General features: G+C 46.9%; 1 protein-coding gene and 1 pseudogene across 3 annotated transcripts; one reads left to right on the forward strand and one right to left on the reverse strand.

Annotated features, from left to right (window-relative positions):
* Positions 1 to 6,251: 6,251 nt before the first annotated feature.
* Positions 6,252 to 9,427, forward strand: LOC117862228 (uncharacterized). Of its 3 annotated transcripts, none has more exons than XM_034745762.2 (6): positions 6,252 to 6,540; positions 6,620 to 6,695; positions 6,764 to 7,163; positions 8,064 to 8,795; positions 8,867 to 8,923; positions 9,007 to 9,427. In XM_034745762.2, the coding sequence occupies exons 3-6, from the start codon at positions 6,858 to 6,860 to the stop codon at positions 9,019 to 9,021; spliced, it is 1,110 nt and encodes a 369-aa protein (XP_034601653.1). In that variant the 5' UTR covers positions 6,252 to 6,540; positions 6,620 to 6,695; positions 6,764 to 6,857; the 3' UTR covers positions 9,022 to 9,427. The 3 variants fall into 3 exon arrangements, with proteins under 3 accessions (XP_034601653.1, XP_034601652.1, XP_034601654.1); XM_034745761.2 differs by having other exon boundaries at positions 6,786 to 7,163; XM_034745763.2 differs by having other exon boundaries at positions 6,786 to 7,163; positions 8,879 to 8,923.
* A 5,102-nt stretch (positions 9,428 to 14,529) lies between these two features.
* LOC117860361 (uncharacterized) overlaps positions 14,530 to 27,521 on the reverse strand; it is a 51,583-nt pseudogene continuing 38,591 nt past the window's right edge.

The raw sequence follows: 27,521 nt of genomic DNA on the forward strand, positions 1-27,521 counted from the left end.
TCACTAAGTTTCAATAGAGGGATATTGATTTTAGTGGGAGTAGATTCTGTTAAAATAGTTTAATGTGATTTGCTCTATCATGGATACGTTTGTCTTAGTGTATTTTGCATTACTTTGTTGTAGATTAAATGGCACCTAGTAGCACTACACCGTTTGCTTTGCGTTCGGTCCTTGAGAAGGACAAGTTGAATGGAACAAATTGCTCGGATTGGATCCGTAACCTGAGAATTGTTCTCAGGGCTGAGAAAAAGGAAGATGTTCTAGACAACCCACTACCAGAAGAACCTGCTGATGATGCACCCGCTGCTGCTAAGAATGCTTACAAGAAAGCATGTGATGCTAACCTCGAAGTAAGCTGCCTTATGCTTGCTTGCATGGAACCCGAGCTGCAGATGCAGTTCGAAACAAACCATGAGGCGCACGATATGATCGTGGCGCTTAGAGACATGTTCCAAACACAGGCCAGGACTGAAAGGTTCAATGTGTCTAAGGCCTTTGTTGAGAGCAAGCTAGCAGAAGGCGCAGCAGTAGGACCACACGTAATCAAGATGGTTGGTTACACTCAACGGTTGGAGAAGCTAGGCTTCCCACTGGGCCAAGAGTTGGCCACTGATTTCATTCTTTTGTCTCTTCCGCCTAGCTATGAGAACTTCATCTCGAACTACCATATGCATGGGACGGAGAAGGGTCTGAATGAGCTGTGTGGCATGCTTAAAACAGCAGAGGCTGACATCAAGAAAAGCGCTAGTACCAGCCATGTGATGGCTATACAGAACAAGCCTAGCTTTAAGAAGAAGGGCAATTCTTGGAAGAAGAAGGGCAAGGCTGGAACGTCCAAGCCAAACCCAGCGCCCAAGGTTAAAGCTGGACCTGGACCTGCTCCAGACAAAGAGTGCTTTTACTGTCATGAACTTGGTTACTGGAAGAGAAACTGCAAACAGTACCTAGCTTCCTTGAAGAATGGCGGAAGTAAGAGTACTTCTACCTCAGGTACGCTTGTTGTTAATGTTATAGACAACATATTTCTCGCTGATACAATTATTAATTCTTGGGTATTTGATACCGGATCGGTTGCTCATATTTGCAATTCGATGCAGGGAATGATAAGAAGTAGAAGCGTGGAAAGAGAAGAAGTTGATTTCCGCGTGGGCAATACTGCAAGAGTTGCTGCGTTGACCGTCGGGACGATGCAACTCCACCTCCCGTCAGGATTTATTATGGAGTTGAATAATTGTTATTTCGTTCCTAATTTAAGTCGAAACATTTTGTCTCCTTCATGCTTGATGAAGGATGGTTATTCATTTGCGAGTGAAAACAATGGTTGTGTGATCTCTAAGAATAATATGTTTATGGCTTTTGCACCCATTGTGAATGAATTATTTGTTTTAAATCTTGATGGTTCACCTGTCTGTAATGTAAGTGCTAAAAGGCCTCGGCCTAATGATTTGAGTCCTACCTACTTGTGGCATTGTCGTTTGGGTCATATAAGTGAAAAGCGCATGAAGAAGCTCCATTCTGATGGACTTCTAACTTCGTTTGATTTTGAATCATACGAGACATGTGAGGCTTGCTTTCTAGGCAAGATGACCAAGACGCCTTTCACAGGATTTCCTGAGAGAGCAGTAGACTTGTTGGAACTCGTACATAGTGATGTATGCGGACCAATGAGCACGACGGCTAGAGGAGGATTCCAATACTTCATAACTTTCATTGATGATTTTAGTAGATATGGCTATGTCTACTTGATGAGGCACAAGTCTGAAACCTTTGAAAAGTTCAAGGAATTTCAGAATGAAGTTGAAAATCAACGTGGCAAGAAAATTAAGGCCTTGTGGTCTGATCGTGGAGGCGGGTATTTGAGTCACGAATTTAGCAATCATCTGAACAGTTGCGAAATTGTTCCACAACTTACGCCGCCTGGAACACCTCAGAGAAACGGTGTATCCGAGCGACGTAATTGAGCTTTGTTAGCCATGGTTCGATCAATGATGAGCCAGTCGGACCTACCGTTATCATTTTGGGAATACGCTCTAGAAATAGCAGCTTTTGCACTTAATAGGGTACCGTCTAAATCCGTAGTTAAGACACCATATGAGATGTGGACTCGAAAGACTCCCAGTTTGTCTTTTCTAAAGATCTGGGGATGTGAAGTGTTTTTCAAGCGACTTCAGTCGGACAAGATCACACCCAAGTCGGATAAGTGCATTTTCGTGGGATATCCAAAGGAAACTTTAGGATATTATTTCTACAACCGGTCAAAGGGCAAAGTGTTTGTCGCTCGGAACGGGGTTTTCCAAGAGAAAGAGTTTCTCAAAGGAGAAAAGAGTGGAAAGACAGTGCATCTTGAAGAAGTTCAAGATGAGCCGATCGGGCAAGAATCAATGAGTGATGCTAACGTAGCAGAACAAGTTGAGATACCCATGACAAGAGAAGCACCGCCACAACCACGAAGGTCGGCAAGGCTCCGCGAAATGCGGGAAATATTATTGTTGGACAATGATGAGCCTGCGACATATGTAGAAGCAATGATGGACCCAGACTCCAAAAAATGACAGAGTGCCATGCAATCCGAAATAGAGTCCATGGGAGACAATCAAGTTTGGAACTTGGTTGACCCGCCTGATGGTGTTAAAGCCATAGAAAGCAAGTGGATCTATAAGAAGAAAAAGGACATGGATAGAAATGTTCACATCTATAAAGCATGACTTGTCCCAAAAGGTTTTCGACAAGTTCAAGGAGTTGACTACGACGAGACTTTCTCGCCCGTAGTGATGCTTAAGTCCATTCGGATTATTCTAGCTATAGCTGCATATTTTGATTATAAGATATGGCAGATGGATGTCAAGACAACTTTCCTGAATGGAAACGTAGCTGAGGAGGTGTATATGATACAGCCTGAGGGTTTTGTTGATCCGAAAAATACTGGAAACGTATGCAAGCTTCAAAGATCCATTTATGGATTGAAGCAAGCATCTAGGAGTTGGAACATTCGTTTTGATGAAGTGGTCAAAGGGTTTGACTTCACCAAGAACGAAGAAGAGTCTTGTGTTTACAAGAAGGTTAGTGGGAGCTCTGTAGTATTTCTAATCTTATATGTGGATGACATATTGCTGATTGGAAATAACATTCCTATGCTTGAGTCCGTAAAGACTTTACTGAAAAATAGTTTTTCGATGAAGAACTTAGGGGAAGCGGCATATATTCTGGGCATTAAGATCTATAGAGATAGATCGAGAAGGCTTATAGGATTAAGCCAAGATACTTACATTGATAAAGTGTTGAAACGGTTCAGCATGGAAGAGGCAAAGAAATGGTTCTTGCCTATGTCACATGGCATACATCTCAGCAAGACTCAGTGTCCTTCGACTGCTGATGAGCGGGATCGCATGAGTAGAGTGCCATATGCCTCGGCCATTGGATCTATCATGTATGCAATGATAAGTACTTGCCCAGATGTTTCATATGCGCTAAGTATGACAAGCAGACACCAGTCTGATCCAGGTGAGAGTCACTGGACAGCGGTGAAAAAACATTCTTAAGTACTTGAGAAGGACTAAAGATATATTCGTCGTCTATGGAGGTGAGGAGGAGCTCGTTGTAACAGGTTACACCGATGGTAGTTTCCAAACCGACAGAGATGATTCAAAGTCACAATCAGGATTTGTGTTCACGCTAAATGGTGGTGCTGTTAGTTGAAAGAGTTCCAAGCAGGAGACGGTGGCCGATTCTACGATAGAAGCCCAGTACATCATGGCTTCGGAAGCCGCGAAGGAGGGTGTTTGGATAAGGAATTTCCTCATTGAGCTTGGTGTGTTCCTGAATGCGTCCAGCCCATTGAATCTCTACTGTGATAACAATGGGGCAATTGCGCAGGCAAAGGAGCCAAGGAACCACCAGAAGAACAAACACGTAATGCGGCGATTTCATCTCATTCGAGACTTCGTTAACCGGGGTGAGATCAAGATATGCAAAATACACACGGATATGAACATTTCTGATCCATTGACAAAATCACTCCCGCAGGCTAAGCATGATGCGCATGTAAGAGCTATGGGTATTAGGTACCTTCTAGATTGACTCTAGTGCAAGTGGGAGACTGTTGGAGGTATGCCCTAGAGGCAATCATAGAGATGATGATATTCCATTTGTATCCATGATTTATATTGTGTTCCTTGCATATCCATTAAAGGCAACTTGAATTGATTTGCAATTATGTGAATTGTGTGTGAAACTCTTTACTTGTATGGTTATTCTAAAGTTGTCCCTAGTCGGAGTTCATGTGAGGACACACATGAATATTAGACTAGCACATGTATTAGTTGATGACTATGTTTCACAAGTCATGGACATGGAGATGTTGAACTAATAATGTGGGCACATGTGGAGACATGTGCTAGGACTGACCCAACACGAGAAGTAGTTCTGTCTTTAAACAACATATACGCTTTGTCTTTAGACCTGAGATTGTCGCATGTATTCAAGATGTGGATCGACCTACTTAGGGGCTATCAAATGCTACGCCGTAACAGGGTAGTTATAAAGGTAGCTTTCGGGTTTGTCAAGAAGCATGCTATGAGACATGGTCAATCAAGATGGGATTTGCCCCTCTCTGATTGAGAGTGATATCTCTAGGCCCCTCGAGTGATCGAATCCGAAAATGCATGGCCATGCTACGTACGGTTAAGAGTTAACCTATAAAGGGATTTCGAATCACAGGATCGAAAAAGAGCGGTTGGCTTGAAGCTAGACCAAATATCGTGAGGCAAAGGGAATAGCATGTAGTCAAAGGGTTGGAACATTCGTTTTGATGAAGTGGTCAAAGTGTTTGACTTCACCAAGAACGAAGAAGAGTCTTGTGTTTATAAGAAGGAAAGTGGGAGCTCTGTAGTATTTCTAATCTTATATGTGGATGACATATTGCTGATTGGAAATAACATTCCTATGCTTGAGTCCGTAAAGACTTCACTGAAAAATAGTTTTTGATGAAGGACTTAGGGGAAGCGGCATATATTCTGGACATTAAGATCTATAAAGATAGATCGAGAAGGCTTATAGGATTAAGCCAAAACACTTACATTAACAAAGTGTTGAAGCGGTTCAGCATGAAAGAGGTGAAGAAAGGGTTCTTGCCTATGTCACATGGCATACATCTCAGCAAGACTCAGTGTCCTTCGATTGCTTATGAGCAGTATCCCATGAGTAAAGTGCCACTAACACCGCCTCAGTCGCCTCCTGCTTCTGCGCGCGCTCGTCAGAGTCGGCACTGCCGGAGCCCGACAGGCTGCCGACGCCGCCATCGACGTTCCCGGCGTCCGCACCACCAGCCGTCCCGAGCTTCGTCACCACCGTTCCCACTCCCACCGCGTCGAGTTCCACAGCCTCCACCGAGCACCGAGCATGCTGCCGAATCTGCCGTCACCTTCTAGGCTCCCTGCGCATCGCATCGGGGCAAACCGAGCCGAAGGCTCCATGCCCGTTGTCCCGCCGCGACGGTGCCTGCTGCCGCCCACCTGAACTACCATGGTGAGCACTCCCCTGCACTGCTCCTCCACCCCAACCGAGCCCACAGTTGTGCTTCCAACGTCTCACCGTCGGCCCTGCGCGCCTCTGCGGGCTAGGCCGCCACCGCCTTCTCCCATGGACCGCCTTCTGCGAAGCCCTCCGACCAGACCGACGCGACCAACAGAACCCCGGTGAGCCACTGGTGCTCGTCGACACTTGCCTTGATCCAATCGAAACCCCCCCCACCTCTCACCGGAATCGATCGCCGCCGCCGTCGCGCTCGGCACGCACAGGCCGCCCGCACGGCCACGCCCTACGCGCCGTGCCACGACCTGACCTGGAGCCGCGAGTGGGCCCCGAGAACCCTGCCGGCCAGCCGTCGCTGCCGTCGTGGCTCCCCACCAGCCGGAAGCGGCCATCGGCCGGGCACCCCGGGGGAGGAGCGCCAGCAAAGATGGCGGCCATCTACGTGGGCATCGGGGTCTTGCTCGGCTTCACCCTGAAAAACTAGAGAATGAAAAAGAAGAGAAGGGTGAAGGCAACGCGGGCGTGGCGGCGCTGAGCACCGGCAACTGGGGTCAAACGGGTCATGACCCTGCTGATCCTCTTTCGGCCCACATGCTAAATTAAGGAACGGATCGACTTCGGAAGTGGCCGAAGCCGAACCGAACCCTTGCAGGCCCAGCCCGACGCTGCTTCTAAAAAAAACAAAAAAGAAACCAGAGCAGTAGACTGTGTTTTACCCCCTCGTTCTCCCAATGGGTGTGCTCGGTCAGTCAAAATCCCTAACTTTTACTGAGCGGACACCGAGCCCGGCCGCCGCCGCCGCCGTACCCTGTTGCCACCATCACTGCACTGGTTTTTGCCGTCCAATCGGCGGGCGGGCGTCACCAGGAGCTATTCTCGACGCTGGAGACCTCTTCCGTCGCCGGCATTCCTCCTCCCAGGCTCGCGCAAGCTTGCTGCGTTGGGGTTTCGATCTGGCAACTGCCTTCTTCCAAAACTTGTCTTCGCGAGACGCGAGGTGCTTTGTAGGAGGTACTCAGGACTACTACATCTGTTTTCTTGCTCGATTACCCGGATCTCCGTTTCTTACCTGGCCATCTTCCTTCTCCAGTGCCCGCTGACGGTTTTTCCTCGTATCTGGCGAGCTTGTGAGTTGTTCTCTCCGGCGACGTTCTGCTAAAAAAGAGGTATTTAGATGGGTTTCCATCTCTCATATTTTAAGTCTTCCTACTGGATTTATTTATTATGACAACAGTTTTCTTTGCCCTGCGTGGCAGTTTGCTTCTTCTGGCAGTGATTGCCTTTGTTGGAAGTTGGCTGTTGGGCTTCTTGTGTGGTTGTTTGACACGATGGCAGGAGAACGTAAGAAACCAACAGCGGCGGAGAAAGGAAAAGCAATAATGGTAGAAGAAAAGAAAAGAGATAAGGCCTTTGAAGCTGCAGTAAATGCTGCCCATGCGGCAGAACGTCGTCGCCCAAGAGAACTTGTCATTCATGAACCGCCAGCCACTGCTGCAGAGTCACCTGCAGGGCTTCGTCGATCTGAACGCAACCGCACTGCCTCCACTGGGATGGACGCTAGAGGTACCCCAGGGTCTCGGAAGAGGGCACGGGATGATGTTGTAGTGCCTCCAACTGCTCCTCCCCCACCTCCTGTAAGTTCTTTTTATCCCACTTGAATCACTTTATTTAGTGTTTATGTTGTGTATAAAATCCGTCTCTATTTTTTGGAATTTGCATATCAAGTTGTTTGTGTTTGCGTTGCCCAATCTGAGCAGCCATAGGATCACAGTATAATAGTTACACAATGTAATAGTTTTTTTAACGAACCCCTCGAAATGATTGAGGGGGTGTTTGGATACTAGTTTGGATCCTAATTAGTTCGGATCCTAATTAGGAGGACTAAACATGAGCTAATTAGAAAACTAATTTTAGGAGGACTAAACATGAGCTAATTAGAAAACTAATTGCAGAACTCCTGTGCTAACTCGCGAGACGAATCTATTAAGCCTAATTAGTCCATCTTAGCAAATGGTTACTGTAGCACCACATTGTCAAATTATGGACTAATTAGGCTTAATAGATTCGTCTCGCGGATTAGATTCCATCTGTGCAATTAGTTTTGTAATTAACTTATGTTTAATACTCCTAATTAGCATCTAAATATCCGATGTGACAGGTGCTAAACTTTAGCGGGGTTTATCCAAACACTCCCTGAACAAAATAGTCTTTAGAGCTCAGGTCACATCTGCCTGCCTGCTTTCTTGACTCTCCGACTGAGCATTGCACTGTTTCTGTTACTCTGCTAGAAACAGGAAACCGTGAGTTTTCGCAATGCTGCTTCCAAAAGATAATAACACTCATATAGTCATATGACCTTGTATTTTCAATGGATTATATTTTGCGAGCTTTTAAATTTTGTATGACTGAGCACTTTTTAATTGGACAGTGTAACTTGTAACGTTAGTTATTACTTCTTAATATTGTTGCATTTTACTATTTTATGTATCTATATCTTAATCTGTTTTGTCATTTGTTTGTTTACATATATTTAGATTGTGGATGGAGACGATTATCGTGGATTGCTTTCAAAAGCATTAAGCTCTGTTGTGACGGTTGCATCTGACATGTCTGTCGGTTCGTCAACGGCAACAGCATACCGTACTGGTTTGATTCTTGTAGATGAGGAAAACTACACTTTGGTACTTACTATTGATAAACATCATGCGCATGGGTTAGATGATAAAATTATTGTCTACTTTGGAGGAGAAAAGTATCAAACTGAAGCCTATGTGCTTTCAAGGATTGTTGAAAATGACCTTGCAATATTGATTGTTCAAACTGATAAAAGGCATGAGGTTGTCAAACTTAGTTGTGATCCTTTAAGCTATGAAGTTATTTTCACGGTTTGTGCAACGAGTGGTACCAAATTGAATGATAAAGCCAATGCACCACTGGTTAAGGAATTGAATGGTAGTCTTGGTATATATAAAGGGACAGTGGGAACTCCATGTTGTGATGCATTGGATGCTTGTTATGAACATATAGTTGGATCTGAAAAATATTTCCAATTTGGTTTATCACTTCATGATGACATTATTACTTTGAAGAATATCGATGCTGAGAGACATACAGCAGAAAAAGCAGTGTCAGCACCTGTATTTCGTTTGAATGGTGAAGCAGCTGGTCTGTTATTTTCGGAGGGTGGCTGGACCGATTCGAAAATTGGGCTGCTTGCAAAAAGTATTATCTTGTGCATGAAAAAATTTTTTGGATCAGAGTGGGAGGTAAATAACCACACATATGTTTTTATATATGATTGTTGTACTTGTGTATAAAAATGACTAACATGTTTCAGGAGAATCTGAAGGATGAGGCAGAAGATTGGTTGATTCGAAGACAAAAAAAGCTTCAGGTGCATGTTTCTATTTTTTAATCTTGTGCAATATACATATTCATGCTACATAACTTGTACTGATGATATCTTATCTTCTGTAGGAGCTTACCGTTTGAAGCAATATCACATAGTTTGCTGTTTGACCTTTTGTTGGGGCTTGCCCTTTGATGATTTAATGCAACTGATGGTAACTTGTTGGCGCTGTGCTATCCCAAGTTCAAGCTTTATCAAACTGCAGCAACTCCATGTCAACAATGCAAGCTTAATTATCTATTTATGTATCTCCTTTTGGTTGTAATACTTAAATTGCTACTCACTAGTATTACAACTATCGCTATGGTTGAGTAGTCACGAACATGTAATATGTGATGAACTCACTAATTTAGTAGTATGTATGGGTGTAGCCGTGTGGCTGTCATGTGGTGGAGACTCGGTAATTCCTAGCTGGTATGCTGTACTGTATGTGAACTCGTGAAATTGGCACTTGGTATTTTGTAATGATGGATTTACCTATTAGACTTTGATCAGGTGTTCATGTAGCATGTTTGTTTGATGAATTTATTATTGATTTGTGATGCTTTGGCTGAAATTGAGAGCCTGGTATATTGATACATGTAATTTTGCTTTGCAAACATTCTTGGAATCATGGGTAAGGATAACCCATGGGTGGGTAAGGGAACGTTTGGTTTCAAGGATGGGACAGGACGGAGCGGGACGGTCCTAATTTTAGGAGTATTTGGATGGGAGTCAAGTGGGATAGGGTCATCCCCTTAGAGGAATATTCCTCTAATATGTGGGACAACCCCATCCCTCCAAATCGAGCGCCGTGCCTTTCCGTTGCGCGCTAGCGAGCAGGTGCTAGAGAAAGGCTTGAGCGGAATAGCACCAGCAGGGACGAGCGGCGGGTGACGAGCTCAGGCGGCCGCTACGCCGCCGGTCGGGAGAGCGGGAGCTCCGCCGCCGGTCGCGCGACGACGAGCTCCATCACGGCCGGGGCACGAGGCGGGCGGGGGCGGGACCCTAGGCAGCACGGCCGGGGCACAAGGCCGACGAAGGCGGGTCCTCAGGCGGCGCGACAAGGGGCCGGAGCTCCACAAGCGGCGTGCTCCCCAGGCGGCGCGGCTGGTGCCAAGGGCTGGCGTGGTGACCTCCCCACGCGGCGCGGCGGCCTCCCCTGGCTGGCCGTTGTCACACGGAGGAAGATGTACTCGTGACAATGATAGGTGGGGCCCGCTGACGGTAGCTAACAGAAGCTGAAAACGGTGGTCGTCCCATCTACTTTAGTACCTCCAACCAAACAAAAAAATGGGGACAAACCCATCCTTCTCAACCAAACACGAGTCGGGACGATCCTATCAAAAAACTGGGATAGGACCAACCCATCCCATCTCGTCTCCAAACCAAACACACCCTAAGGGTACCGTGCGTGGGTATGTGTAAATTAGGGGGTAAAATATTTTCTTTTGGGTAAGTGTATGGGCAGCACATACCCAGCGGGTAATTACCCATTGCCATCTTTAAACAGCACTTTCTTGTGGAGGCATATTCCTGTTGCTACCCCCATAAAAGGGAACTGCTACGATACAGTATGCAAATCTTTGGTTCTGGGATCAGAAGGGGAATCTTTGGTTCAGGGATCAGAAGGGGTGGGTTGGACCTAACCCTGTTTTTAGGAATGGATTGGACCTATTTCTGTTTTTAGGAATGGATGGGATCTATTTCTTATTTTGGTTAGAGGGTTATGTTTATTCCACATTTTTTGTTTGGTTGAAGGGCTGATGGGATGGGACACAAACACGGGGCCCGCACGTCATCCTCTGACCCTCTCTTCTTCGTTGGGCTCTTCTCTCTCCCCTCCGATGCGCATGCCGCCACCGCTCCTCCTCCGCACCCGTGGCCGCACGGACGCCGCTCCCCGTGCCCTCGCTCTGCCCTCGCGCAGATGCGGACGCCGGCGCTGCTCTCTATTCCCTCGCTCCCCCTCTGTTCGCACCCCCCAGGCCACCGGCGCCCCTCCGTCTGCGCCATGATGCCATCGACGCACCTCCCTCCGCACCCACGAGGTCGCCGGCACACCTCCCTCCGCGGCCGCGAGGCGTGCCAGCGTCGCTCCCTCCACGCCCGTGAAGCCGCCGGCACTGCTCCCCGTGCCGGCGCAAACGCCGGCGCCGCTCCGCGTTCCCGCGCTGCTCCCCGTTCCCTCGCTCCGCCCTCGCACTCCCCGTGACTTCGCGCAGCCACCAGAAGTGGGTCGCCATGGTTTCTCCGATTTGGAAGGGCAGGCTGAACCCGCCTCTGGTCAGAATATTTCCTCTATGGGACAACCACAACCCAGTACCATTTGAACCAAACACTCGAAAAAACGGGTTCAACCCGATCCAACCTTCCAACTAAACACATGCTAAACCTTTCATCCTCGTATGGACCAGAATCATGCAAGAGTAACACTTCAACGACATGTCTAACCTGATATTTAAAAAGAAAGAAAGCTACTTTCTCTAATCACAAATATAAGTTCATCTATCGCCCTAGTCAAATTCTTCAAACTTTGATTAGCAGTATCTAAAAAAACATAATTTTAAATAAATTAATTATATATTATCAAAATATTTTTCAAACGAGTCTAGTATTGTCAATTTTTAAATATAAAAAAATATAAATTGATGATAAAGTTGAAAAAAAATCCAAATTAGACAACCCTAGAAAAATGTTACTCCTGGATTAATCCAGAATATTAAGAATCTCCTGCTATAGCCAACACATATTTACTATTTTAATAACAGAATGAGTATTTTGTATGTGGATCGGCAAGCATTGAGTAGCATTAGAGCATCTCTAGTAGCTCACCAATAATTTATCCTCAATAAGGTGGTATTGGTGATTACTAATATTGCTTTTTTGGATTATTGAAGAGTTGTCTCAGCAGATCACCAATACACCAATCCCAATATACACTTTGGCATATAGGTCCCACATGTCAGTAGCTTCTCTTCACATTTATCTCTCTATGCCGCCACTCGTCCCTTTCTCTCCCACCATGACCTCCTCCCTCTCCAACGCTACCTCTGCGGTGCCGATCTGCGCATAGCCACCGCAACCTGGAAGCTCATGCATGGCTCCACATCTGCCCGCTGCTCTGCTCCACCATGCTTAGAGGTGGATCCAATGTCCGAGTTGACATCCTCCTATGGCGAACCTCCACCACCTCATGTGGCCTGTGGTGGATGGTGACGCCAACCAGTTAACCACCATGGGCACGAAGGCGGTGGTTGGCCGTGGACATCGACCACGGATCTGCGGCCCCTGCTCGTCGGATGAGATTTGCAGCATGGGCTCGCCGTGGACGTCGAGGCGTGGCACGGTGTGGAAGAGGCCGGCGAAGGCACACCGTGGAAGAAGCTGTTCGGTGAGTGACAGTTGGTGTGGGCTCTCCTATTGGGAAGATGCAACTCCTCCTTTATTTGAGGCGAGATGAGGGAGATATTGGTGACCATCTAAAAAGGGAGAGCAAGCTCATAGCTCTGAAAAGTAAGACCGATGAAAGGCAACAACAAATCCTCTGTCCACGCGATTTCGTGGTCATAGTGTTGTACACAAGGGGTCCCTTTGGTTAGATGGCTAACTCTCAACCATGGTCCAGGAAGCCACCTTGAGATTGTTTGGTTTCCTGTTTTGGGCCTTTAGCCAGTCCTCGCCAGACCACTGACCAGCCCGCAGCCTGGCTTGCTGGAAACGCTGTGGGCGTCCGTTTCCAGCGAGCCTGGCTTGGCTAGCACCCGATTGCCATTCCCGTCACCTCCCAGTGCTTGGGGTGTGATGACGTGAGACCGCTGGGCTCGGTGCGTGACGACTGAGGAGGACGACGGCAGCAAGCAGGGCACGGCGAGTGTGGCAAAGGCGCAAGCCGGCCATGGAGTGAAGGTGGCGCGGTCAAGTAGGAGGCGGATTTGCCCGAGCTCGACGGAGACCTCCATGCGAATTTCGCCGAAGCTCCCGCCGGCCACCACTCCGCCCGTAGCCTCCGGGAGCTCTGCATGCGCCATCCCGCAGCCATGATGCCTGCTTTCTTCGGCGTCCCTGCCGCACGCGCGCGCCACCACCAGACCGAACTCCATGCACCACACGTGTTCGATGAAATGTTTCAAAGGGGGGGGGGCGGCGGGGGTGGTAAACTTTCCGGTTGAAAGATGAGGTGATTCTGTTGCAGCAAAACCAGATGACCAAATACACCATTTCTTATTCAGGCTTGGGCAATCACTCCAACCAAACAATGGCCTATTGGCTTGGGCTAAGCAGGCTAGACATGCCCAAGCTTAAAAAGCTAGCCAGGCTAGAAATCAAAGGCGAACCAAACACACACAAGAGCACCCCGTGATTCCTCGAGCTAAAGTTCAGTCTGTGTCACATCGAATATTCGGAAATTAATTAGGAGGATTAAATATGTTTTAATTATAAAACTAATTGCATAGATGGAGGCTAAACGGCGAGATGAATCTATTGAGCCTAATTAATTCATCATAGATTCGTCTCGCCATTTAGCCTCCATCTGTGTAATGGATTTTTGTAAATAGTCTATGTTTAATACTCCTAATTAGTATCTAAACATTCGATGTGACATGTGCTAAAAATAAGCAGCGGGAACCAAACGGGGTCTCAATCTGCACAGCATAGACGCAATAGCCATCATAGAGCACTCAATCTGCACAGCAGAGACGCATTAGCCAATCATAACGTGAAGTACTATCAGAACAAGATTCACATTGGGCGCCCTTTCACATTTAACGATGCCAGATGTAGCGTTACTTCACCCGGCAATGATTTCTGAACTGATATAGCGCATTATTTTACGCCTGCTGGTTCAAACATTTCTAATAGTTTATCCTAGTTTTGTGGCTTCGGTTTTTTAATGTACTATAGCAATTTTAAAAGACTTTTAAACATTTATTTCTTTTTAATATGCTGAGCCTACTAGCGTGGTACTATGAAATTTAGGATACTAACGTATCATGATTAAATGACAGTTGTAGATATTTATGTATTTTTCTATGAATTTAATCAAAGTCAGAGAAGTTTTGACAAAACAAAATGACTTCCATTTAATAACTTAGTATTATAAAGTAAGTGCGTTATATCTGACGTCCTTTTGGGCTTGGATCTTGTCTGATATGCTGATGCGACGTTGAACCTTTCTTTCCTGCATATCCTCTTGGATGATGCGAACTGCTCACCTATTTCCTACTAATAGTTCAGATGATCCTCCTGATGGGGAAGATCCCATTAGAAAGAGCGCAATATACACGAAGCATCAGATCCTAATGTTGGGAAAAGTAGAAACAAGTATAGCTATAGCTCCCAACTCAACGGGTAGGTTCCTGTAAGGCTGATGTAATAGCGCCCAGAAAGCATTTCTGACGCAGAGATGCACAATATCGCAGAATGTTTGGGTCTAGATGTTGACCTTTCGTGCCTTTTGGATTTACATGTTAAATACTTACATTCCTAGCAGTGTACAAATGTGGGATTCATAATTTGGTATACTTAATGGGATTACACGTATTCCTGTTGCTACATAAAAGATGCTAATTCTATAAAACAGTATGCAAAGAGTAAGCCCCTTCTGTGTTCTACAGGTCGTTGTCTTGTTGAGCAGCACTCTTTCAGTGTGTCTTCCTTGTATGGACCGGAATCATGAAGGATCTTAATAACATGCTTAACCTGGTATTATTAACACCAAGAATATTAGTTGGGAGTTTCAGGAAAAGGCAGAAAGGTATGCAAACTGTCCATCATAATAAACTGCATTTCCTTAAGTATTTTAAGAAAAGGAGAGTCTGATATAAAATAAACACCACACTGGTAATGTCAGCAATTACTCACCACTGGGGGGAAAAATAGAACTTATCAACAGTAAGCTAGAAAAAGGTAAAATAAGATATCATGCCTTATGCATTAATATATGGTAATAACAAACTACTGCTAAAGTCAATGCGTGTTTACTAAGATGTCCTAATCTTAGTCACACTCAGCACCGGCTAACATAAAGTAGCATTAGCTCCAAAAAGTGGTACTGCTGAGGTAATAATTTCTTTTTTTGTGTGTGTATATCAACAATTGGGGATGATGATGTACACTAGAGCACCCGATCGGCCCATAAGAATGTGAGGCCAATGTAGCGGAAAATATTGAAACTAAAGCAGGACAAGTTTCAGATTTAAGGGTGCCAGATGTGGTACTCAATCTAGGGTGAGTTTGGCATTGGATGTGGATGGCAAAACTACACTGATTAACTACATATACTATGCACTCAGATGAAAGAGTTGTATATGCGTCCACAAAAGATTATTTTCAGCACACATAGAAGTGAGTACAACAAAGACAGCAAGGTTGATATCACATAGTTTTGGCGAGAAAATGGTTCAAAATATCGACATGAAAATACCTGAGCGGTCTCATGTGTAAGAAAATTTCCAATAGCTGCCGCAAAACCAGGATCTGAAAAGTAGTGGCAGCTGTAAGTTGTCATTCGGAGGTAACCACGCTGGATCTTGTGCTCTCCCTGAGCACCTACCTCTGCCTTACTCAGGTTTAACTCTATGGCTGCTTCAATCGCCTGGACAATATCACTATTCTATAAGCAAACCATATAATGACATTGTTCCAAACATATGGTTCTAAAACATGGGCAAATTACCTGATAATAGCAAGCATCAAAATGCAAATTGGGAAAGTAAGCATCTGGCAGGCATCCCCATAACCGGTCAAACAGTGTATCACCTCCAATAAGGTTAAGAGCTCCAACAATTAGTTTATCATCTTTTCAGCAACAATAAGCATCACATTCCCCCCCCATCTTTTCTCCCAAGAGGTGAAGAAATCCCTTGTCAAGTATGGTCTGCCCCAACTGCAGTGAAAAGTAAGCTATGAGTAGGGATGCGATTTTTGCTTTCTCTGATTCTCTGGATCATTGGGTCGCCACAAAACTCGGGGCGTTTGGATACCAAGGGCTAAACTTTAGTCCTGTCACATCGGATGTTCGGATACTAATTAGAAGGACTAAACATAAGCTAATTATAAAACTAATTGCAGAACCCCTAGGCTAAATCGCGAGACGAATCTATTAAGCCTAATTAATCCATCACTAGAGAATGGTTACTGTAGCACCACATTGTCAAATCATGGACTAATTAGGCTTAATAGATTCGTCTCGCGATTTAGCCTAGAGGTTGTGTAATTAGTTTTGTAATTAGTCTAGGTTTAATACTCCTAATTAGTGTCCAAACATTCGATGTGACGGGGGCTAAAATTTAGCCCCCTCCTCCCAAACACCCCTTAATTGAACAGATTCAGATTTCAAAACAGAGGACATAGGATGGGACAGAAAAGACCTACGGAAGCATCCCAACTTCCCTAGCTACAAGTGAAAAATACAGAAAACTACATTACTGCACAAGCGAATTCTATACAATCCTAATTCATACCTACATATATGTCCCACGTCTTAATGAAAAACATGCCTGGGCGTGGTCGCCACAAATACCTACAGATATTTTTTTTCTAGAATACGCAGGAGAGCTGCATATCATTCCATCAAGAAGAGAATGAAAACTTTTTTTACAACGTGGGCCAACCGGGCGCACGCACACGATACAAAATTCGAGCACCCTAGGAAAGAAAATCCTGGAGAATAGTCTCCTAACTAGTAGCAGCAACATGCCACCCAAGAGCTGCGAGGCAACGCGCCCCTGCTGCACACCAGAGAAGGGCTTTTTCAGTTATCGCCTCGATTAGCTGCGCTGGGGTTTTTTCCGTCACCCTTGCGAAGACTCGATCGTTCCTTTCCTTCCAAATCTTCCAAGAGACCAACATGAACGTTGAATCGAGGCCTCTTGTCTTGATGGCATTGAGTCTGTTTCGCTTCTGTATCCACCATTCCATCAGAGAATCATTCAGAGCTGGTGGGACATTCTGAATGCCGATTATTTGGCTGACGGCCAACCACACCTGCTGAGTGTAGGTACATCGTGCAAGGAGGTGTTCTGCCGTTTCAGGCTCCTAGCTACAAAGTGCACAATCGTCGCTATTCTAGATCCTGTGACGCTTGCGACGTGCAGCCATCCACAGGCGTTCTCACAGTGCTAACCAAGCAAAGAACTTGACTTTCAGGGGAGCCCATGCGCGCCACAGAGCTTTAGTTGCTGGGAATGTCGTCGAGCTGAGGAACAAGGCTCTATATGCCAAGCGTGCTGAGTAAATCCCAGAACTTTCCCACCTCCAGGAGACCTTGTCTTCAACTCCGACGCGTAGCTCGACATCAGAAACTACATGCCAAAGCTGAACATATTGGGACAACTCTTGTACTGTAGCATGTCCGACAATGTCCCTTATCCATCTCTTGCCATTCAGGTCGGCCGCTATCCATGTACGTTTGATCTTAGACTTGATCATGTGGCAAAGTTCAGGAGCTAGTATAAAGGGGATCATTGCCCGAGCCAATTATCAGTCCAGAACAAGGCCAGATTTCCATCGCCTAATTGAACCTGAATCGATGCCTGGAAGATAATTAGGAGGTTGCTGTCCCTCTCAAAGTCGTTTGACAAATGTTTCCAGGGTCTCTGTCCATCTGTTCTCTTCAGCCACATCCACCTCAATCTGAGAGCAAAAGATGCAGTGCGAAGGTCTGAAATTCCTAAACCGCCAAACTCAAATGGCCTGCAAGCAACTGACCAGGCAACCAAGCATTGTCCCCCCTGAGCTTTCGCCTTTTCTGCCAATAGAAAGCCTTTCCTTCGCTTGTCTATTTCTTGCAAAACCCAATCAGGCACCTTCAGGGAGATCAGGCTGTGAGTGCATATGGAGCTCATCACTGATTTAACGACTATCAACCTCCCCGCCTTTTTCATGAGCTGTGCTTTCCATGTTGGGATAGTGTTGGATATCTTGTCGATAAGTGGTTGGAAATGCACCTTCCTCAACCTGCCCACTGCTAGCGGCAGTCCCAGATATTGGATTGGGAACTCAGTTAGCTCTGCAGGGAAAAAATTTCTGATCCTGTCGATCTGTTCTTGTGAGCAGGAGATCGGTGCAATTAAGCTTTTTTGTAGGTTCGTTTTCAGACCTGAGGCATTTCCAAAGAAGTCAAGCACCTGCTTTATTGTGATGACGTCCTGTACGTTTGGTGTTGAGAAGATGACCACGTCGTAGGCGTACAGAGAGCACTGATGGTGGATGCCCTGATCAGCCGGGGAGCCAAAACCCCCTGTTGTGCAGCCTTCTTAAGTAAGCGATGCAGCACCTCCATCAGCAAAATGAATAGCATGGGGGATAAGGGGTCCCCTTGCCTTAAACCCTGTGCATTGTGTATGATGTTGCCTGGTATGCCGTTCAGAATAACTCGAGTGGTGGCAGTGGAGATGAGTACCGACACCCAGTCACGCCATTTATCCCCGAAACCCTGTGCTTGGAGCACTTGCAACAGGAATGGCCAGCACACCGTATCAAATGCCTTGGAGATGTCTAGCTTGAGTAGCAAGTTGGCCTTTCTCTTTCGATGTAAAGCTTTCACTGCCTATTCGACAAACTTAAAGTTGTCATGGATCGAGCGTTTTTAACGAAGGCACTCTGATTGACATCAACCAGCTTATGTAGCTTAGGTGCTAGCTGATTAGACAGTAGCTTTGCCACCAATTTGGCGAAGCTATGTATGAGGCTTATCGGCCTGTAATCTCTCGGTGAGGCAGCATCTTGTTTCTTGGGCACAAGTGTTATCAGGGCGCTGTTGAGCCGGCTGAACTGAGCACACGTATTTATATAGAAAGCGTTGAATGTTGCCACCACATCCCCTTTAATCACTTGCCATGATGCTTTGTAAAATTCTGCAGTGAAGCCGTCTGGTCCGAGAGCTCGTTCATTTGGCATACTTCTGATCGTGTTCCAGATTTCTTGCTCGGAGAAAGGCGCATCCAGGTGACCAAGCTCGAAGGCCTGAAAGTCCAGCGCCAGGAGATCAATGTGTTCTGTTCTAGCTGAGGGCGTCCCCATGATCGCCTTGAAGTGATTGAACAGGCGCTGCTCTTTGTCTTCCTGGGTGAGCGCGACAGCACCATCGTGCTCTAGTTTGGCAATGTGCTTCTTTTTTATGCGGTAGCTCGAGTGCATATGAAAAAGCTTCGTATTTGCATCCCCCTCCCGTAGGAACAGCAATCGTGAATGCTGCCTCGCCATAGTTCGCTCAAGGGACGCCAGGCCAAGTGATTTGCACTTTTGCTGTTTCCTGAGGTCCCTTTCATCAGCAGTAAGGATTCTTTGCTCTTGTGCTTTATCCAGCCAGAGAATGAGAGTCTTCGCTACGAGGAGCTGTGTTCTGATTTGGCCAATACTTCGACTGCTCCATTTTTTAAGCTCTTTCGCCGTATTCTTGAGCTTGTGGTCCAGGCAGACAAACAGATCCGAGGAGGCGCAGCGAGAAGACCAAGCTCGGGTGACCATGTCCTGGTAGCCAGGCAGTTTCGGCCACCAAGGCTCAAAATGGAAATGGTGTTTCACTGTAAACGTAGCATTAGTGGCGAGATGCTGGGGGCAGTGGTCGGAGGCATAAGAGGAGAGGGCCTGAAGGAAGGCAAACGGAAAACGTGCATCCCAGTCCATCGAGACCAGCACCCTGTCCAGTTGCGCCATTGTTGGATCCTCTCGTTCGTTACTCCAAGTATAGCGGCGGCCATGCAAATAAACATCTTTGAGTTGCAGTTCATCGACGAACCGCCGAAACCTCCCTAGATTGCACCGGTTTATGTTGTTTCTGTTCTTGTCAGACGCACGCAGGAGGAGGTTGAAGTCGCCGGCGATAACCCACAAGGCCGTGGCGAGTTGCTGAACAGAACGTAATTCGTCCAAGAACTCCACCTTATCCGCTTCTGGCTGAGGACCATAAACCGCTGTTAGACTCCAAGGCGCGTCCTGCCCGTTTACCGTCACTGTGGTAGTGATGGAGTAACGTCCCGCGTGCAACAAGGTGCACACGGCGTCCGGGTTTTTGCAGGCGATCAGAATGCCCCCTCTGGTGCCCGAGGCCGGCAGAGAGACGAAAGTGGAGAAGCCGCTTCCTAGCATCTCAGCAACAAGAAAAGAGCTTTCATTTGATCGATCTCGTACTGGTTCCTGGGACATTGAAAATTTCCAAAACTGTCGCCCTTGACTATAGGAGCAGGTGTGGCCTTACTCGCATGCATATTATACTTCTTTAGAACCTTTTCTAAATATACCTTTTGTGATAATCCAAGGACCCCATTCAATCTATCTCGGTGAATTTCTATGCCCAAAACATATGATGCTTCACCAAGATCCTTCATATCGAAGTTTGAGGACAAGAACTTCTTTGTCTCTTGCAGTAGACTGATATCACTGCTTGCAAGTAAGATATCATCCACATACAGGATTAGGAAAATGTATTTCCCATTTTTGAACTTTGCATAGACACAATTGTCCTCTATATTCTCTTGAAACCCAAATTTCTTTATTATATCATTAAACTTTAGATACCACTGTCTAGAGGCTTGCTTTAATCCATAAATGGATTTTTTTAGACGACATCCCATATTCTCTTTGTCTTCCATGATAAAACCCTTTGGTTGTTTCATGTAGATATTTTCTTCTAAATCCCCATTTAGAAATGCCGTCTTTACATCCATCTGATGTAACTCTAAGTCAAAATGTGCAACCAGTGTCATTATGATTCTTAAGGAGTCTTTACATGAGACAGGAGAAAAAGTCTCATTGTAATCTATTCCTTCTCTTTGTGTAAAGCCTTTTGCCACAAGTCTCGCCTTATACCTTTCTATATTCCCTTTGGAGTCACGTTTAGTCTTGTAGACCCATTTACAGCCTACTGTTTTGGCTCCTTTAGGAATCTCCTCAAGTTCCCAAACATTGTTGGAACTCATCGATTTCATCTCATCTTCCATGGCCTCTAGCCACTTCGATGAGTGAACACTTTTCATGGCTTCCTCATATGAAGTGGGATCACCTTCTATATGAACTTCTTCTGTATTATAAACTTTATAGCAATCAGGGATAGCTGATTTTGTGACCCTTTGAGACCTTCTAGGCCCCTCACTTTCGAGCACATTTTGTGCCTCTGTTTGTGGCACACTATTCAGAGGTGGCTGCTGCAACTCTTCCTCGTGTGTAATGGTGGGTTCAGTTGGCTCCTGAAGGACAGGTTCCAAAACTTCACTCATCGTTTCCACGGGTGGAATCACAGCAGGTGCCTGCACCACAATGTCAGGGACTGTAGCGGGTGCTTGCACCACGACCTCAGGAACTATCGGTGCGGGAATAATAGGTAGTGAGAAGTATGGTTCCTGAATTATCGGATTAGGTGCACACACCCGCTTCTCCTCAAGATCAATCTCTCGAGCTACCATGCTCCCCCTCACTATTTCATCCTCTAAGAAAATCGCTTGTCTTGTTTCTACAAACTTTGTATATCTGTCTGGACAGTAGAAATGAAAACCTTTTGATTTTTCCGGATAGCCAATGAAGTGGCAACTTACTGTTTTGGGATCTAGCTTCCCGATGTTTGGGTTAAATACTTTGGCCTCAGCTGGGCTCCCCCACACACGCAGGTGGTTTAGTAAGGGTACTCTTCCTGTCCATAGTTCGTACGGTGTTTTGGGCACCGACTTACTTGGCACTCTATTTAGAATGTGAATGGCGGTCTTCAACGCCTCCATCCACAGTCCCAATGGTAAGGTGGAATAACTCATCATGCTGCGCACCATATCCATCAGTGTACGGTTACGCCTTTCAGCTACTCCATTTTGCTGAGGCTCGCCCGGCATCGAATACTGGGCTACTATGCCATTTTCCTGCAAAAACCTTGCAAAAGGTCCAGGAACTTGGCCAAATGGGGTATGTCGACCATAGTACTCTCCCCCACGGTCGGATCTTACTATTTTGATTCTTTTGTTATGCTGATTTTCAACTTCAGCTTTAAATATCTTAAATTTATCCAGCGCTTCTGATCTTTCTTTAATTGGATAAATGTAACCATAACGGGAGTAATCATCTGTGAATGTTATGAACAAGTCATAGCCATCCACGCTTTTCACAGGAAATGGTCCACAAATATCAGTGTGGATTATCTCTAAAACTCCTGTGCTACGTTTAGCGCCTTTTTTAATTTGGTTTACAAATTTTCCTTTAATGCAATCAACACATTGTTCTAAGTCTGAGAACTCTAATTGAGGAAGAATTTCATTCTTGACTAGTCTTTCTATTCTCCCCCTCGAAATATGGCCTAAACGACAGTGCCATAATTTCGATGATATTTCATGAGTTCTCTTTCTTTTCTTTGTTTCTTTCTCTGACGAGGATACATTCATATTCACATCACACACAGAATTTACTTTTTCACGTAGTGATAATAAATACAACTCATTGTGAAGGATGGCAACACCAACACATGCATTATCGAACCAAATGGCACACTTTCCATTTCCAAAATGACATTCATAACCATCATGGTCCATACGGGAAATACTAATCAAGTTTCTGTGTAACGAAGGAACATAAAGCACATCTCTAAGTACAAGCATGAAACCATCAACTAGCTCTAGAGAGACATCGCCAACAGCTTCAACTTCTGCTTGGACTCCATTTGCGACTTCAACGCATCTTTCGCTTCTTTGCGTAGTCCTCGTCGAACGGAATCCCTGTAAAGAATTTGCAACATGAACAGTTGCACCTGAGTCAATCCACCAAGTAGATTTCGAATACTGTGTATACAAGGATTCATTTACAAAAGAAATAGTATTCTCACCTCTTTTTGCCATTATTGACTTTAACCAGTCGGGACAGTCTTTCTTGAAGTGCCCCTTTTCTTGCAGTGTAGACATTGATCTTTGTCTACTGTGAGAGGCTTTTGGTGATTCTGCTGCATAGGAGCTTTTCCTCGTGCCTTGAAAGAGGAGTTAGCAATCTTTTTTTTGTTATCCTTCACATAGTGCAATGAACCACCATATGAGGATCTAAGTCTGTCCTCTTCCTGCACGCACATGGCTATCATTTTTTTCAAGGGTGTATGCCAACTCCAGTGGAGCATAGTCCCTTTCCTTTTGCTGCCATGCAGCATCATCATCACCTTCAGCCCTTACTGGCTTCTGTGGAGCTTGTGGCCGCGGTGTGGTCAGCACCCAGTCAACTTCTCCACAAACGAAGGAGAACTCAATCTTCTTCCTCCATTCTGTATAGTTGTTGTCTTTCAGAATGGGTATCTCTTTGAGACAAGCCATTAAGTTGAATGATCCTGAAATTTACAATCCATAAGTGAGATCATAACAACAATTGCATGATTTATTTCCAACGTTGGTCAAAAAAAAACATACAACTGTTGATGCAATTTAAAACTATATCACCGTTGGGCAGAAATAGAAATAAAAGCATCAAAAGAACTTTTTAAATCATGATATAGTTATTAACAACGTTGGTTAGAAAATAACAGCACCATGATCTAATTAACTTTATCATGCTCTCACAAAATTTAATTGTCTCGTTGGTTCAAATTTAAATTTAAATGGAGCAATAAATATGACTTTTGCAGCGGAAACTGTGAAATAAATCTATTTTCAGAAGCAAAAACACTGTACAAACTTTATTAATCTCTAATACAAATTATCCCATTGGTTCAAATTAGATTAGAGACTAAAACTATGCAAAAAAACATCAAGTAAATGCTTCTGGAAATAGAAAAAACTAATTATCAGACGTTACTGTGCAAAACACGTATTTCGGCCCAGCCGCGAAAACGGCCAACAGTCCGTTCCCACGCTCGGCCCGTATCCGCGACGCCGTCGGCCTGCTAATGCGGCCCACGAAAAACGGCCCGCCAAAATGGCTCGGCGCTGGCCTCCCGCGCGGCTGCGGTTAGCAGGCCGCAACCTGGGCCTGGGCCGCCGAAGCGGCCTGCTGCCGCGTCCCGCCTAGGCCGAATCTGGCCCGGACGATCTCGACCGCCCGTCCAAATCCAACGGTCGGGCGTCAATCGCGGCGGATCAAAACCGGCCGACGGCCAGCTCCCTGGAAAACCCTAGCTCATTCGGTTCTTTCCCCCGCGAGCGCCCGCCGTGTCGGCGGCGGCAGGGCCGTCTCTCCCGCGCCCGGCGATGGCCGGCGGCGGCAGTGGAGGGATGGCCCCGCCGGCGCACGGCCGCGGCAGCCCCCTCCCCTTTCTTTTCTAGCCTCCCCCCATTCTCCCTCCGAGCCTCCCGAGAAATCGAGATCCAGAGGGCCATGGTGACCACGGAGGAGGGCCGGCGCCACCGCGGGTCCCCTTGCTGGCGCGCGCGTCCAGCACGAGGTTGGGCGCGCCGCCGTCGAGCGGTCCTTTGGTGGTGTTATTGTGCCCCCCCGAGCCCCGAGCGGATGCGCCGGCGGTTCGGGTGGACCTTTTCCCCGGCGAGCCCGAGGCTCGGCCGGCCTTTGCCGCTCGCCGTCGGTGGACGTGCGACGGTGAGGACGGCAGCAGGTAAGTCTCCCCGCGTCCCTCCTTTCTTTAGATCTAGGGTTAGGGTTAGGGTTTCATTTTTCTGTTTCTTTCTGATCTTTTCTTTTTCCTTATCTACTTCTTTTTCCCGATTTAGAAGAGCTTCTAGTGAGGTGTCTGATACCATTGTTAGGGCCTTGCCTAGGATCTCTAGATGCACATCTAGTCGGGATCGTGACTAACATGAGGGTCATAGGGTTCCTGGTGTGTGTGCCGAGAGTGAGAGAGAGAGATAGGGGTACCTTCACCCCTAGAGGTGGGAGCAGCAGAGCTGCTGGCCATCGCGGGTTCGGTTGGTGGAGTCTGCGCAAGGCAGCGACGCGCAGTGCCGAGTCCGGTCGCCGGTGAGGTGGCGGTGGTGCTTCCCGCCGCTACTGCGCAAACCTAGATCGGTAGGTGTGTCGGTGGGGCGGCTGGCAGCGGCGAACCTCGTGAGCCGAGCCGGGTCCCCCACCCTGTTTATATAGCGCAGCGCGACAGGGGCCCACCACCCATTGCTAGGGTGAGCGCCCCCGATCAGGGCGCTGATCAAGGTCCCTATGGGCCTTTGGGCCCATTGGGAAGGAGATCAATCTAACAGATTACATTTAACTTCGTCTCTTGGACGCACACAATGGAGGCGCCAGCTTCGGCAACCACATCTCGTAGGACGTCGCGTCGACAACGGGCGTTCAAGCCACGATCGTTCCACACCAGCACGTTGACATTTGCAGCTTCCATAGCGTGTGGAGACGACCGGCAGTGGAGCACCCATCGTTCAGGCGCTCACCCATCCTGCCTGGGCCGCAATCTGCAATAGTTGGGCGTCAGACAGCTCGTTAGCCATGGGGAAGATATCCCTGACAGCAGCAAAATGCTGTGGCTGCATTGCGGTGGACAGAAATTTGTCAAATTGTTGCGAGGAGATGCAGTCAGCATCAGCATCTTGGCTGATGACGCCGAGATTCTTCATGGTGAGAAGCTCACCCTTCTTCGATGGCCGGATTGTGAGGTTCAGAGGTTTGCTTGCGAGACGATCGCTTCGTCTTGGCGTCGTCGGCGGCATCGTGGGTATGGGCGCAGCTGGGGCCAACGGCCTGTCCGCCAATGGCGTTTGAATGGCGGTGTGACGCGCCTTTCGTCGATGAGAACAAGGGGAAGGGGAAAGTGACTTGGCCGGACTGCGGAGTCCGAGGAAGCGGAGAGGCAAAGAGGAGAGTGTCCGGCCGCACCTAGCGCTCGGCCGCCGGCCGCCGCCACCACCCGGACGCCCTCACCCAGAGTGTGCCCGCCGGCCGCCGGCACCGTCCGAACGTCGCGGCCGGAACGTGGATCATCAGAGTGAAGAGGGGTGCAGCGGGCCTCCATTCCTCCATGGAGAGCTGAGAGAGGGCGCTCTTCCCGCCGGTGACCACCCCGGTCCCAGCGTCCACAGCACCCGACGAAGGTCACTCCAGCCCTGTCGGCTACCACAAGCTCTTCGCCACATCACCGTCATCACCAGAACCAGCTGTGCTTGAACTCTGGTTACACTCTTGAGCACGGGATCCTTCCAATGGGGATCCTTTGGTGTTTTTAACCTTTATGGCCTCATCACGTTGGTTGGAAGCTTCAGCATCCTGAGATGTTCGACTCTTCAATGCTTGTTTCTTTGGCGTTATTCATCCTCATGGCCTCATCTCGTCGGTTGGAAGCTCCATCGTTCTGAGCATTCAGTCAATCAGTTCTTAGCATTTTGGGCTCTCAAGTGAACTTTGATGGGAAACCAGCAGGGCAGGGTTTTCACCTGTTTGTATCTTTTAGCGGAAATAGATTCAGGCTCTCGGAGGAATTGGTTAACACTTGTTTGCTTTTTGTCCGGGGGGCAAAGCTCACCTTTTCTTAGTAGAGCAGCTTGATGATCAAATTTTTAAATTTTCTGTAAGCTCTAGAAATGTGGGTTTCATGGTTATCAATCAAAGTTCAGTAATCTGTGAGCTTTTTGGTCTTTCCTTCTTTCTGCTCAATGATATTGTCTTTTCTAAAGCTCTAAAACTTGCCAAGAAGGTTCAGGGCCCTCATTCACTTGGAAAAAGGTTAATTTCAAAATAACAAGAACCTCTTCAATGTCTCTGTGAGGTCTTCTTTTGCACATCTTTCTGGGGTTAATAACATAACCGTGAGACCAGAATACCATTAGGGCTTGAAGGAAATCTGATTATTCAAAAATTAACGGCTCATTCGCTGATGTGGTGAAAAGGCAATCAGTGCCTCTTTCCGGTGCTAATTCCATTCCTTTGGGTTCCCGGTCTTTTGATGCTACACGGAAGCAGCATCTGCGTCATCAGAATAATGAAGCCCAACCCTTAGACTTCAATAGATTTTCCACCTCGAGAATTTTGGTCTTCAGCAGACTGCCCCCTCAAACCCGGCATACGATTTCAAATTTGACCAACGGGCTACTTCTGGCCTCCTGAGAAATCCTGCACCAAGATCTTCTGGGCGGTCTTTCACCAAGCACGGTACTGTTGCTACAGGCCGCCAAGTCAACCACAGGAAACCCCCAACTGCAAACTACCCCAAGCATGCAGGCGTATGGATGCTAGTTTGCCGGCACTGTAATCAAAAGGGTCATCAGCTTTACACATGCCCTTTGTGTCAAAATCTAAAACGGTTTGCAGACGCATTTACTACGCCGCCGAGCAATAATTTCTCCTCAAAAATTTCAACCACTTTATGGCCAGACGGTGCTGGGCTAAACTGGTTCAGGAACCCCTCACAAAAGGCAAATGGGCTGACTCAAAGCCTACCAGTGTTCCCTTCTCTCCAAGCGTTGGGACTAGAACTACTTAGTACACAAAAGGGCACTACCCCTTCGTCTTCCTTCCTCTCCCCACTGCCACTGTTCCACTCGCAAGAAATCCCAAGTCACTCCATTGACGAGCGCGGAGAGCGAGAGAATCCGGAAAAGGACATGGCTTTTTTGAATGTTGACCCAACGCCATTGATGTTCCTTGGGTTCGCAAGAGTCATTGTCTAGGGGAGACCCAAATTTGCAAGGGTGGTGGTTCCAAGGGCGGCGCCAGCAAATGAGGATTTGGCGATCGTCACTGTCTCCGG

This window comes from Setaria viridis, chromosome 6 (assembly GCF_005286985.2).
Source record: "Setaria viridis chromosome 6, Setaria_viridis_v4.0, whole genome shotgun sequence".
Lineage (NCBI taxonomy): Eukaryota > Viridiplantae > Streptophyta > Magnoliopsida > Poales > Poaceae > Setaria > Setaria viridis.

Bases quoted from the DNA above. Each gene is read 5' to 3' on its own strand.
- LOC117862228 (XM_034745762.2), top strand. From the start codon at position 6,858: ATGGCAGGAGAACGTAAGAAACCAACAGCGGCGGAGAAAGGAAAAGCA. The intron at 7,164-8,063 runs GTAAGTTCTTTT...ACATATATTTAG, and splicing joins CTGCTCCTCCCCCACCTCCT to ATTGTGGATGGAGACGATTA. The intron at 8,796-8,866 runs GTAAATAACCAC...AACATGTTTCAG, and splicing joins TTTTTGGATCAGAGTGGGAG to GAGAATCTGAAGGATGAGGC.